Consider the following 15,032-nt stretch of genomic DNA (forward strand, 5'->3'; position numbering starts at 1 on the left):
AAGGAAGAGGATGGACCAGAATGACGAGGGGATAACCGAAAGACGAGACAGATAGACAAAGAAAGAAAGAGAGAGAGAGAAAGGGTGAAGGGGGATAAAAAAAGTGTAATAGGGAGAGACTCGCGAGAGAAAGGTGGAACGATGAGAAGAAGACGGCGAACAGAGTGTAACGGAGACAGACTTACGAGAAAGAGAGAAAGAGAGAGAGAGAGAGAGAGAGAGAGAGAACAAGAGAAACCAAGCAATGCTAGCGGGGATGATATCGAGGCGAAGTGAGGGGAAGGGGTGGATGAATGAGCGTAAGCCGGACAGAGACAATGGGGTAGAGAAGGTAGAAACGAGAAAGAGAAAGAGAAAGAGAGAGAGAGAGAGAAAGAGAAAGAGAGATTGGGGGGATGACTAACTGACTGGGAGGCTGGCAGGGCAAAGGGGAGTAAGGATTCTGTGCGCGGGCGCAAAACTGGCGCAAACTCTTCGTGCAGCATCCCTCGTCAGTTGCAAGTCAGGAACTATCGCGTTCGCGCTGCGCCCTCCTCTCGTTCTTGTCCGTAATCGCATCGTGCTAATCGTGATCGTTTTTCTTACTTTAAGTGTTTATTCGTGTTAATGTCACCTCATCGATCTTACCAGTCGAAATTGCTGGTTGCAACAAAGTGGTGATCTAACGAGATCATACGTTCTTATAGATCTATCGAACATCGAGAAGTGATCGTTAAAAAGTCGGTGAGACGAGTTAAAAAAAAAAGGAAAAGAAAAGAAAAACAATCGATCGAAGCATCATCGATCGTCGAGTCATCTCGATGACAGTCGGTGGCGCGAAAGGCGCCGATTGACGCGACACGGTGAACGGTGACTCGGTGAACGTTGAAGATAAAGAAAAGAAGTGGAAGAGAAGACTCGGAAGATCGATCGAGAGTAAACATAGAAGATTTACTTCTCGGCAGGATGGATAAAGACTCGACTAGAAGGAAATGCGGGAAAGTGCGACGTACTCTGTTTCATCTACTGCTGATAGTGGGGGGTAAGTTTTTTGAAATGTGATATCGAGCCTAATTTCGAAATCTCGAGAATAGATTCTCATCGGATGCGGATCGTATATCGTTGTATTGGTATCGATCGTTGTGTTGTGTTCGGGACGAAAAGTTTGCCGCTACAATTTTGAACGTATTCGGGATACGCTAAAACGTCTATGGATTTCGTTGATACGGACGATATCGGGGAATGGATTTTTAGTAAAGAAAAATAAGAAAAGGAAAAGGAACGAGGACGACGAAAAGAGATACGAGAGCTTGGTGTTCGGGATGGATCGTGGCGAGAAAAGAAATCCTTCTTAGTTCGATCCTTCTTACGATTTTATCCGGAATTAAACTCCGGTGGTAGCGGTGAACGTTTGGTCTCCTTAGCTCTTCCCGATGCTACTACCATCATGTCTCCTAACTTTCTCACGTATTTTATTCGCAGCTGTCAGGGATTATCCTAATACGTTAGAATCAACGTAAACCGAGAAAATATTCGATTAATTCGTTTCGCAATTCGATGGTTTCTATACATCCATGTTACGAAACGTTCTTTTATAACCCAAAGTATTCTACAAGATGGTTACCAAGAATGAGAAGAGAAGTTCTTCGATTTTCTAGAATATTTTCTCTCCTCTTTACCTTCTTAACGGTTGAATGCGGACGTCTTCAAACACATTTTGTTCCTATTAATAAAGATAGCAACGAATTATGGTACATTCGAAATCCCTGACGAGCTATTCTCTCACTCTCGATCTCTCGTAGACGTCTTAACGGAATTCCACTTCCATTCCATATTTCATGCGATACGCCTTATTGAGTCCCGTCTCTCGGATTCGGCCTGTATCCAATAGCCTCTCTATCCTTGGAATTTTCCGAAGCAGATCTTCGCTTTTTCCTATCCGTGGCTCTTCCGCAAGACTGAGCGCCACAACTTCCAAAAACGAGTGGATAGGATTCGAGGATTTCTCGAGGCGAGCTACGTGAAAATCGTCGTGAATGTGCGAAGGAATGTATAAGTATATACATACGTGGATATCTATGTATATACGGACCGTTCTTCTTTCTCCTTCCTATTTCCCCCTTTCATATTTCTATCTTTCAGGCACTTTTCGAAATCTGCGTAACGTGCTCCTTCGAACCTCAACGGAGTTTTCTTTTCCTTACGACAAGGAGACATTGATTTCTGTCTCTATTTCTATCTTCACTCATTCCACTTTTCCTTTCCTACTCAGAAAGGCCAATCACGAGTTGACCTTAATCGAATACACTCCCATCCCTCGTTACTTTGTTGATTTTAACCGGTAATTGTATTTCCCACTCCTTGTCTCGTTTCGGCGCCGCGTCTATATTATTTCATTTCTCCTGACCGTGTTCGTTTTTCTCTTTCTCACTTTCTTGCTCTCTCTCTCTCTCTCTCTCTCTCTCTCTCTCTTTCTCTCCCTCCCTCCCTCCCTCTCTCACTCTCTCTCTTTCTGTCGTTTTCGTTGAGAATAACAGTGAGCAACCTCCAACTAAACTTGGCGCGCACGCCGCTTCGCAATTACATCTAATTGCTTTATCAAATTAACCGAGCCACGGTTCTCTTCCGCCTTACAATAACACCAGCGATAACTTCTTCGAGTGCAAGAATAAGGGAAAGAAAATCGCTGAACCATTCGTATTCGATCTAAGACTTTCAAGGAATATCTCTGACTTCGGAAAAGGAACCTCTTTTGGATTTTTCCTGAAACTCTTCCTTCGATTCGAGACAGGATAAAAGAAGAGTAAATACTAGCAATGTCTTCTCTTCTTTCTCAATGTACGAGAGAATAAAGAAGATCGAAAGTTGGGTCGAGTACGGTTCGTCGGACATCAGACAGACGGCCTTCGTCCGGCGATCCTTTGAATTAAAATCCTGCTAGACGATCCTTCTACGAAGATCTATTTTTGTCCCAATGGACGTCCAGGAAGAGAGAGAGAAGAGTACCAGCACACTCGGAATCAAACTCGGAAAGGGAGACGAACTCGGATGATTTCCTCGAGGCAGCCGACGGAGAGTATTCAGGACACTTTCTCTATCTCTATCTTTTTCCTTTTCTCTCCTCTTGCCGAGACAACCACGAGAAGTCCTCCTGTTCTTCATGATCGTAGACACAGCAAGGATACTCAGTATATACATATCTACGTTAATGAAGGGGGTACTTCGGATGGCAACTTTACAGACCTCATCGACTACTCCAGGCATCGCGATTGTTCCGCAAGCCTTATAGATACCTTCTCATCTTCTCTTCTCTTTGTTTCCAGACTCCTTTCGACTTTCGTCGCTCTCTCTCTCTCTCTCTCTCTCTCTCTCTCTCTCTCTCTCTCTCTCTCTCTGTTGTTTCTCTCCAGTCTCAAGAGAAAAGGAACAACGTTTCCTCCTTTTTATCATCGTCTTCCATCTCATTGTCTCTTTCTTTCTCTCTTGACTTGTCCTACGTTTACTTCACTTCGTAGAGAAGAACCAAGGGTTATATTCTGTTTTATCCTTGATTATCACTGTACTTCTCTCTGTTTCTATATATATATATATATATATATATATATATATATATATATATTTCTCTCTTCTTTACGAATGTACGAAGCCTCGCCAAGTTTCAAAAAAAGTCGAATAACCATCCGAAATCCACGTCCTGGCTTGCGACGATTCTTTCATCTTCCAACTCGTTCTGTATCCTTCGACGTACGTGCCTCGAATCGATTCACCTTTTTTCTTCTCGGTCCTTCCTTTTTTCCATCCTTCTTCTTTTAACGTCGTCGTCGTCGTCGTCGTCATCGTCGTCGTCGTTGTCGTCTATCGACCTCTTGCTTCTCATCGAGCTAAAGTTCCATCACAGTGAGGATTTGTCGACACTTTCTTTTGGTACGTGCGATCCGAGCAAAGTATAATTCAAAGAGTCGAGCTAACAATAAGATCACGCGAGATGATGTTATATATGGGAAGTAAATCGTGTAACGTGACCAACTGGAAATAGCTTTCTGTTGAAAATTACTTTTTATATTTCTTTTCCTATCCTGAATGTAACATTCATAATTCTAAATATAATAAAATTTTTTTTAGAACTTTTCTTTATTTGTCTTTTTAAATTTTATTAGATTTTTAAATAACTAAAGATAATCGCAGTAATATTGTATGGAGTTACACCACGTACACTACATGTTCCTTTCTTTTCTCTATTTTCTCTATTTTAGTAGGCGGATTTCATTCTTCTTTAGTATTCAAGTGGAGAGTTTCTTTCGTATTCTCCTTCTTTCTCTTTCTCTGTTTTCTACAAAACTCTTACCGCGAGTTAGTATATCTATGTATCCTTCTCCTTCTTGTTATATTCTTTTACCTCCCTTCCTAACACTCAACCGGAGGAAAAGTCTTCTGAATCTCGAAACGAAAAGAGAAATGACTTCCCGAAGCACGAAATTAACGTGGATATTCAACATTGTCCACGAATAACAACATTTTCCCTTGAACGATAAGATTTTCAATCATAATACCTATTCATATTCTTCTTTTTCCTCTTTTTTCTCTTTCTCTCTTTTTTTTATTTTTTTTTTATTTTTCATTTTCTTTTTTTCTTTCCTTCGTTCTTATTCCTTTTATTATAAAAGTCGATCGGTTACGTTATCGACTTTTCAAACTTTTTCCTCCGCCATTCTTGTCGCTGCCAGCTAGATACGCGAAACGCGTCGGATTGATCCGATTAAATCGATCGCTCGAACCAGACGGATGCTTTTTAAATTCTTCCTTTTCTTCCTATCCTTCATATGTTCTTGTTTATCTACAGTATTATTTCAATAACGATTGTCCATCGAACATGATCGCCTCGAATACGTCAGGCTTAAACATTTTCTATCCTTTCGATAGGAGTCCCGATTAGATAAAGCTACAGTATGCGAGAAAGATACATAGATTTATCTATGTTATTTGTTTGTAAAAAAAACAGTAAGAAATAACAAACAATGCAGCATGATATCGATAAGGTACTATAATAGCTTTAAAAAAAATTAATCTGTATACGAGGAGAGGTAAAAAATTTCATGAAATAAAAGTGAAGAGAGGCAAATAAAAATTCACCTTCAATTCTTGCTTTTTTATATAAACTCCTTTAATTACAATACGTTTTTCAGATCGTTCAATTAGCTTATTCATACTCACAAAAACAAATGTTTTATTTTTATCAAAATAGGCCGAAATTGCAAACTCTTTTTATGATTCCTAAATTTCTTCCCTCGAAGCTCTTTTTTCATATTTCTAAACAAATAATAATCGAACAGAGCCAGGTTTGGATTGTACGGAGAGTGATTCAACGTTTTGGAGTCACAGTTGTGAATAACAATCATTGAAATATTGCTCTCGTGCGCTTTTTCTTGCGGAAGTAAAATCTCCATTGATCCATTTTCCTTTTCTTTTTTTCCTTTATACCTTTTTTTTTATTGTTATATCAGATCACCATAATACTTTCCAGTTATTGCGACATCCTTATACTTATAATTAATCAAGTTTTTCTACTTTCTCGACAACGTCAAATGATATGACCTCAATGGACTATCCCGGGTAGTGGTCATTTTCAATCGACTCACTGTCTTGCTTGAAAAGTTTACGCCATTTGTAAACCATGGTTTTGCGAGGGCAAGCGAGTCTCCGTAAACCGCAGACATCTCTTCCAAAATGGTGTTCAGGTGTTCTCTCTTGTTTAACGAGGAACTTGACTACGGCGATGCGAAAACCAATTTTAATCCATACTCTGTATTTTCTCGCAATTGAATCACTTGTTCAAACGATATTTCAGAAACTAATGATCCAGTTATACTAAAAATTACAACGTATACTTATAATTAGTCACATGATCGAATATTTGTACTAGTATTTTCCCATCTACCTACTACACCCTCCATTACTCAAATTTTTTGAGTCTCTCTCGTATATATGGAAACGAAAAATAATAGATAAGCGAATAGATAGTCCTCGATAGAGAATCGAGCTTAATTTTTCATCGAATTATTTCAACTCGATCGAGCATAACAGTCGCGTTGATCCTCGAAGGACGTTTCTATAACGGCGAAGCGTTAGTTTTCACGAGCGCTCGTTTCTCAGTCAGCCTTTGGCACTTCGTTCTCTCTCCCTCTCTCTTTCTCTCTCATCTACTCTTTTCGTCCGACGTCGAGACGCGTCCGTCACGTCAAGCCGTGATTTTTCCATCGCTTACCTCGTTGACTATGTATGCTCGGTAAGATATTACTTCTCCATGCGTGCTGCTACCTTATTTTTCCTCTCTCACTTTTTCCTTTCCCTTTACTCCTTCCTTCTTTCAGTTCTTCTTTCTATGGAATAAAAATGGATCTCGTTTCGAAGATACGAAGAATTAAACGTTCATACAAAACGAATAATCGATTGATTGAATATATACTTAAGTATCTTACATAAGTATACTTTCGTATTTCTCATCGACGAGCTCGCATTTTTTTTTAACATTTACGCAAAGTTATCATATCTGCATTTTCGTCCAACTATCATTCTTATATATATATATATATATATATATATATATATATATATATATATATGCATATATACACATATATAAGAGAGACAAAACCGATCGGCGCTTTCGAAAAATTTCCTTCCTATCGAGAGGATATCCGACGGAATACGAAATGAATGTAACGTAAAATGAATGAATATAAATGAATGCAAAAATCCTTCTATTTCCTTCTCATCCTCCTGTTACGTTAACGTCCATATCCCTGCGGACATCGTGGAAAGAGTATCGTTCCGAAAACAAAAGAAAGAAATCGAACGAAAAGAGTATGTGCGCATTCAAATCGTCGTTTGATAATGAGACATTAAATATTTTTTTTTTTCTAATTAACGGTTAGTCATTTAACAAAAAGCAATAATGAAAAATGGAATAGATGAAGGATGTAAAGAAGAAGAAGGAACAAAGAGAAACGATTGTACAAATCCATTGGCAGTTCGTTTCAATTCAAACCATGGATGAAATGTGAATTCATCTCAGTGAAATAATTGCGAATTGGCTGTTCTTTCGACGAAATTGAAAGAGAGGTAAAGAGAGAAATAAAAGTAGTTCGATACAAGTGGATAATTTTATTTTTAAAAGTAGAGCCATTATAAAGATTTCGAAATAAATGATTTCAAATATTCTTCTTTATATTTTAATATTTGAGATCTCAAAAATATGTTCCTAAATTATTACATCAAAATTCGAATTATTGATTTAAATTGACTTGAAATATTTACAGAATGTCTTAGGTAAGATTGCTTTTAGTTCTACGTAGAATTTTATTTATCAATATCAGTATTTATAGAAAGGCTAAAAACTGAACACTTTCTCTTAATTTTATCATCGAAATTGCTTTATTTAGCAAAAAAAAAAAATACCTATTAAAAGATTTCTCCGTGCAATTGAAACTACAATTGTGTCGTTTAAAATGGTGTAGGAATTTTTTTATTTAAAAAATTATGTTTGACCGGAAATTGATCGCCCGGATAGTAATGTTTTCCAAGCAAAGATTGACAGTGAAGCATATTGCAGCTCAAAAAAGCAATATTTTATCATGAAATATTCCGTGTAGATTTGAAAAATATATATTTTAATAATATATAAGAATTTTCTAACAAACATATTGATCTGACAAGAAAGACTTCTGACGAAAATAGCCTCTTTCGAAAATGGCATAGTAGCTTCTTTTCTTAGAACATTACAGAGAAAAAAAGGAGAAATCTTCTCGTTAAAAAAGAATTACGCACGGATTAAATATACATATTTTATAATTAAAATATACAACAAAAATTAAATAAGCATGAAATATTTTTTTTTACATATATCGGAAGAATATCAAATCATTGAAAAGTAATCGTTACACAGTTCGGTGCACAGTTTCTGTAAAATTGTACACGTCGATAATGTGTTAAGTAATGTGCATTTATGAGGAAACGAACGACATCGAAATTAACGGGAAAGTGGAGAGCTCGTACGTGCAAGAACGAACAGAGCGTTAACGTGCTGTCATCGAGCGTGCACTCTCTATCCTTCCGAGCTTTTATCGAACACGAAGAGAATCGATGAACGAGGATCGAGAGGAAAGGGGCGGGACACCATATGGAAACTAATCGCGCTATTTTGTATGAGTCGTTCGGCGAACTGCATTAAATGCACTCGACGAGATCACGAGGATCATAGAGCAAGTTTCGCGAACGATCGACGTGATTTCTGGATTAATCCGCGATTATCGACTTTGTACACGAATGTATAAACATCCTTCCTTCTCTCTTCGTTACCTCTTCCCATTGCTTCTTATTCGCTAAACAAAATTAATTATTCGGCAGCCTACATTATTGACGACAGAAGCACGATTCGATGTATTAATTTAAGTAATTCTTCATTTAAGTACTTTTCATAAATTTTATCTTTTTATTTAAACGAAAGGAATGTACGTGCGTATCGATCTCTTTTGAGGATATTGATTTGCTTTAGTTGATACCAGATTTTTCAAATATTCTTTCATGAATAAGAAAGTTCGAAGAACTGGTGAAGACGAAGATATCGTCGTAGTAGAAAATTCCACGCGAAAGAGAGAGAGAGAGAGAGAGAGAGAGAGAGAAAGAATAGAGGGAACAATATAGAAAATGAGAAAGAAAAAAGAAGGGGTGGGAGAAGAAGGAAAAAAACAAATACGTAAAGTTGGAAGGTGGCTTAACTTCGTTCTGCAATAATTACGCTGTCAGGGGTATAAGAAAAAGAATGATTACGTGTTCGAGAAAGAGAGAGAAGATGAGAAAGATTCAGTATATGGTAACGACAGAGAGGAGAATGAAAGAGAAGATAAAGAAAGCGAGTTTCGCTGGAGGTGTCTCCGGAGTGTTTCTCTTACCACGTTACCAGACCGGAATCAGAGCTCGTTACGATCTCCGTACGGATGAAGTTTTCGTCGTAATGGCAAGATGAGAAAGGTTGGATGAAAGAGAGAGGAAAGAGAGAGAGAGAGAGAGAGAGAGAGAAAGAGAGATGGGAAAGCTGGACCAAATCTACGCCCGTTTTCTTTATTCATAGTTCTCAAATTGTTACATTCACCACCATCGCCGAAAGGTCTCGCGAATTTCGAGACGTCTTTTCTACCTGTTCTCTCTTTTTCATTTTCCTCGTCCTTTTCCTATCTTAAAACGACGAGAGGAGAGAAAATCAAGTCAATTAGTTTGTTAGTCGTCGGATGATTTTCTTCCAATCGAACCGGGATCGTCTATCGTTTTGCCTCGGGTCCTCCCTTCAAAGTGGAATTCCCTTCCATGACCTTTCCGCTCCTTGGAAATGCTTCTCGAACGGAGAATGGCGAAAACGTCGAACTCCGTTTCGTACTCTAAAACGAACGACGTTCCTGTTATCGGAAAGGAAACGAATCGTTCGGTTTACTTATCTTTCTTAGGTGGATGCGGTCCTCCTACTAGCACACTCTTTTCACATATTTCATACTATTAATAACCATTCGTATGAAGTCGCTTACCTAGGTCGACGATAAAAATGTTTTCCTTCGAAAGAGATGTACTTTATGCTACATGAAGTATTACACGATAAGATAGCCCTTAAAAATTCATGATTTTTCTTTTCTTTTCAATCAATGTAAACCGATATAAATATCTTGTATATAATATCATTCATTAGTTATTATAAAATACTGTTTATTTCCTAATAGATAAGTTTAGATTTGTGATTGTTGAAAATATTTTTAAAGTATTTATAAATATTGAAATAATATATATAGAAGGAACATATCTGTTTTGCGGTGCGTAATAGATGAGTTTAATGTAGATACATGTATAAAATATACGTTCATCGTACGGGTTATAGGCCTCTTGGCTTTATCCGTTAGAGATTTTCTCGACTTCGAAAAGCCTCGAAGAAAAATTTCCTCGAAGAGAACTCTACTCGATTACCGATACGCGCCACTTTGAGACTCCTCGTAAAGTGGAACTCCCAGTCGGCACATATATATATATATGTGCGCACTCTTTCTCTCTCTTTCTCGGTTATATGTAAGGATATCGATAAAGCTCGCTACTTTCAAGTCCTTTTTATTGCACCGATTTGATCTCCTTCACGATATAACCCGTTCTGCCATATAATTGATCGTTCCCACCAACGCCTGCAACGTTCCAACGATTTCTCTTTTCTTCGCTATTTTTAAATTCGTCACTTCGCGAGTAGTCCTCGCTGATGGAAATGATTAATTCGATTTCAGAATAGAATATCAACTTAGGCTTATTTTATTATTAAAAAAAAAAGAAGAAAGAGAAAGAAAAATACGACACAAAAGTATAATTGAAAATAATTTTGTTTATGATATCAATAAAAGTTCGCTCGTAACGAAAAAAAAAAACAATCCGTTTGAAAACATTTACTGTCGCAATTGTTTTTAACTAACAAAGTTAATGGAAAATCAATTTACGTTTTAAAGTAATCTATAAAAGTTCGATCGTACAAACATTGTAACGTATGAAATTCCCTAAAATGTAATCGTGAAACGGGAAGATATAAAAGAAAGAATAAAAAACAAAAAACGGATTACTTTTAAAAGATTCGTTGACGTAATATAAATTTAAGCTTTCTCCGACGCTTCTTCATCGTCGTATAGCAATGCCGAATGCGTGCTCGATTCCCTTCGTCGTAAAGCGTCAAAACGGTTAGCAGGGAGTATATTCGGAGAAATGGTAAACCGAACGGCTCGAAGCTCGTACAAGATTACGTGTAAGGGCATCGATAGGGTGAACGTGACCCCTCTTAAGTCTTATTTATTATACCAACTCGATCGCCTACTCGCCTACGATATACTCGATTTCAGTGTGGATGGCCTCGTTTGAGCGGAGTCGCACCCTCGCCTAGCCAGCTGATCTTGATTTGTCGTCCACCCGGTGTGTATATACAGATGTACCCGACGATTCTCGAATACGCGTATCTTCTACAAGAGTTTTCCAAAGAAATTCTAGAAAGTAAGAAACAGAGGGAAAGAGAGATAGAGAGAGAGAGAGAGAAAGAAGAGAAGAGAAAAAGAAATAGAATTTATGATCTTTACTTTACGATACAAGCGTGGTACCCTTTTTCTTTTTTCCTGTTTTATCTTTATTCTTTTCAATATTTGCCGTTCGTCGTTGGTATCAGACGTTCGAGTGTGCCGAGAGTTTAAATATCGATGAAAGCAACAGAATAAAATTATTATATATTGATACGAGAGAGAAAGAAAAAAAGAGATAATACCTTCGGTTGGTATGTGTCAGGATAATTACGGATAGGAGCGTTATGAATTAAATGTAATACTCGTATCGTTAATGATTTAATTCGATTGAACAAGATTTTCAGGTTTTATTATAACGTTTAATAAATCCATCGATAGTAATAGGATAACGTTATGCTTCCGAAAGCTTTGTTTCATTTCGTATTAATTACGTGATATAAACTCGATGGATCGATCGATTGATCGTGGGTTTAAATTGAATTAAATTGTCGATGGAAATGTTTGTACTGTTATATCGTTGATAGCTTACGATCTTTGACCTTGAACTTGACGAAGGTCTTCGTGGATTTAATATTGGGATTTTCGTAAGAACAAGAAAGAAAACTCTTGAGAAGGGAGTGAGTGGGAGGGAGAGATTTATGAGATGGTAGATCCACGGAAAAGAACGATAAACTGTTCAAAGGAATTAGAGAAATGATAGGATTTGAGTATAAAGTGATTTTTAGGGTTGAATAATATGGATGTTCTCCAAAAGTCCGATCCTTCGCGTAAAACGGACCGACGTTTTGTTTCGTATTTTCATAGAAACTTTCAAGTGAAAACTGTCGCTCGCAGTGAGTTGAAATGACAAAAAAAAGGGGGTTAAAGCACGGCTTTTGCATCGTGATGGAAAAAGAAAAAAGAAATATACGAAAGAGAAGTTTCAACGAAATGCGAACGTTTGTTTCGTTTGTCGTTTTGAAAGTTTAGGAAAATTACTTTTATTCGTATATACAGTTGCTTATATCACGTTATTATGAAAGTATGTACGTATGTATACATTTTATAAGCTGACAATCGTGTTGATAACAAAGAAAAAAAAATATTTGTAATAAAAATATGTTTTTCTTAGGTCAACTGTATCTTTAATCGATTTCTTTTTTAATATCGATTTTTTCAATGCTTGTATAAAAGAATACCCGTATAAAATTGAAAAGGTTAAAGGTTCCGAAAGAATGATTGAAGAATGAACGAAAAAATTACTACAGTTTTTAACACGAAAAAGTGTTTATTGTACAACAAATTCGGGAATATGTCAATTTCAATATAACGTTCAATATAGTGCGTCAAATAAAGTAGATAGTGACTAAACTCGAAAGATAAAATGCAAAGTGAGATAGCAGAGGTAATAATGTAGTCATGTGTCATCTTGAAGATATCGAATAGCAATCATCGCCAGTTGCAAACTTCTCGTATCATCTTTGGGAACGTTTTCAGCCGTTATTAATTAGGTCGTTGACCTGTAATCGCGATATGTACGGATTAATTTGGATTATTATTGCTCAGTTCGCCGACCTGTAATTGCTATCTGCACCAACCGATCTCGAATATTATTATTCTGGTTGTCAATTGTCGCTCGCTAATCTACGTTTCGAGAAATGTTGAAGGTATCTGTCACGAGCATCGAACTGTCGATGACTTGTCAAAACAGCTTGTTTTTGTTATTGAGTTTTCATTCTCTCTGAAACATTATGCATTGGCTGATAGTCGAGAATAAAGCGATAATCGTCTCATTAGATTTAATTTTCTTTCAGTGCTTTCTGAATGGATCAAGTGAAAAAAGAGAGAGAGACAAAAAAAGTATTTGTATGAACAGTCGAACGCTTCGCAAAGCTGGCGTTCTGATATGAAAGTTCCGTAGTTCAAAATGACGTGTAAGCTCGAAATACGACAAAAGGTGAATTCGTTCGGTTAAAATCGAAGTACGAAATGAGAGAGATTTTCCATTTTTCCCTTTTCCTATCATTGATGGACTAGTTTAGAAAAACATCAACGCGTTTTCGATCTTTTTTCTTTCAACAAATCAATACCTTCTTCTTTCGCTTTTTTCTATTCGTTTTTCTCATCTCTCACAGATCATTCGATTCACGCGATTTCTTTACCTCCTTGGTTCTCCGTTTAGTTTTCGGGTCACTGCGCTCTTTAATTAGTGCAATCAACGTTCAGAAGAAGAAAATTCTCGATAAGAAAAACGATTATTCTCTTTGGCTTTGTATTGATAACAAAACCTGTCTGAAGATAGCAGGATAATTATGTATATAAATAAAAAAAAAAAAATGAGAAATTAACGTAGAAGAGATAAAAATCAGTGAAATAGTTTTTATCGTCGAGAACAATAATGTCAAGCAAACAGTAAAATTTGTGGAATTTCACAAAACTCAAGTGCGATGGTACTTCTCGTTTCAATGCTTTAATTCACCATCGGACGTTCGAATTCGTTTTCTTTCTCTCTTTCTCTCTCTCTCTCTCTCTATCACATTCATTTAACTGGGTCTATAATTCTTCGTATTTCGATTCTTCTCCTCTTTTCTCTCTCCCAACGTTAATCCACTATTTTCTATTCGATTACGGTCCCGAGACTGGCTAAGAAAACATATCTAGAATCGATGCACACGTGAAAGCATCGAAAAATTATCGATTTCTTTTCTTTTTTTTCTTTTCCTCTCTCTCTCTCTTTAAAGAACAATTACGAATTTTATTTCATTTTTCTATTCATCTTAGTTATCATTTATTCTCCACTTTCAATATTTATTCAAATCTATGTATGTTCGTAATTGTACTGTTTTTTTTTCTCTTTTTCTTTTTTCTTAACGCAGAATTTAACTACCCTTCTCTTTGTATTTTTTTTCTTTCGTACCAAATATGAAAATTTTCATTCTGTAATATTTACCATAATTTTTTTTAGTCCTATCTCTCGTTTGATACCTCGCAGCGAAAAGAAAAAAGAAAGAGAGTACAGTTAAAAATGAAATAGAGTAATACCAACAAAACAGGACGTCGACGATCGTTTTTCTAGACCTACAATGCAATTCATACGTGAAAACGAGAGCTCGACTGTCTTGATTTTCTTTTCATGCTTTCATGCAAATATCACCTTACACACGTTGAGCTGATATCGCGGCGATCTTCCCGTGTACGTGCACGACTTTTCTCTTTCTCTTTGGAGAAAGAATGAAAGAAAGAGAGATAGACAGAGACAGAGAGAACGTAGCAGAAAACTCGTATAGAGAAACTCTCAACGGTAAGGATCCAGAAAATCCATGCAAATTTTATTGCTTGGACGGACGCTCGTTCGAGATAGAAAAAGAAATAGTAAAATAAGAAGAAAAAGAAGAAGAAGAGGAAGAAGAGAAGAAGAAGAAGAAGAAGAAGAAGAAAGGTTACGTCGAAACGGTTTGTCAGTTAGCATCGAAGAGGGAATCTTAAGCGGTTGTCGGGGTTTAACATCGAAAAAGAAACTTCGTAAAAAGAATAGATAGATAGAAATAAAGAACAAGCGAAAGAGAAAAAGAGAAAATGAGAGTAACAAAGAGGAGAGGCCGGAAAAAGACACAAAGGGAGGAAGAAGTCTCAGGATGTAATTCCGTAAATACGTTCCGGTTTTGGTTCCGCTCAACCGAGCACGACCACCATCACTGCCACTTTATCCCTCTTTCCACGACTTTTCCATCCGTGGAAAGAAGGATAGGAAAGGAAAGAAGGAAAAGCTAGAAAGAGAAAAAAGAGGAAGAGAAAGAGGGACGGAGAGAGAAAGAGGGAGAGAGGGAGAGAGACAGAGAAAAAGAGAGAGAGAGAGTGAGAGAATCAAAAAAGGAGAAGGGTTATAACCAAGTGCGTGGCACGTGGTGCGACGTGTGCGCTTGTGGTCGAGGCCGACTTTTTTGCGGTTCAAAGAGCCAGAAAATGGCCGTTCACACATATAGGCAGACACAT

General features: G+C 37.1%; 1 protein-coding gene across 2 annotated transcripts in view; it reads left to right on the forward strand.

The window, feature by feature from the left end:
- Nucleotides 1–479: 479 nt before the first annotated feature.
- The window catches only part of LOC127064728 (uncharacterized), a 99,540-nt gene continuing 84,987 nt past the window's right edge, over nt 480–15,032 (forward strand). Inside the window, exon 1 of one of the 2 annotated variants that reach the window (XM_050996232.1) lies at nt 480–1,021. In XM_050996232.1, the coding sequence (XP_050852189.1) occupies nt 946–1,021 (76 nt within the window). In that variant the 5' untranslated portion in view covers nt 480–945. The remainder of the gene's footprint in view (nt 1,022–15,032) is intronic. The other variant, XM_050996233.1, reaches the window with a different exon arrangement.

The sequence above is a fragment of the Vespula vulgaris genome, chromosome 6 (genome assembly GCF_905475345.1).
Source record: "Vespula vulgaris chromosome 6, iyVesVulg1.1, whole genome shotgun sequence".
NCBI classification, from domain to species: Eukaryota; Metazoa; Arthropoda; class Insecta; order Hymenoptera; family Vespidae; genus Vespula; species Vespula vulgaris.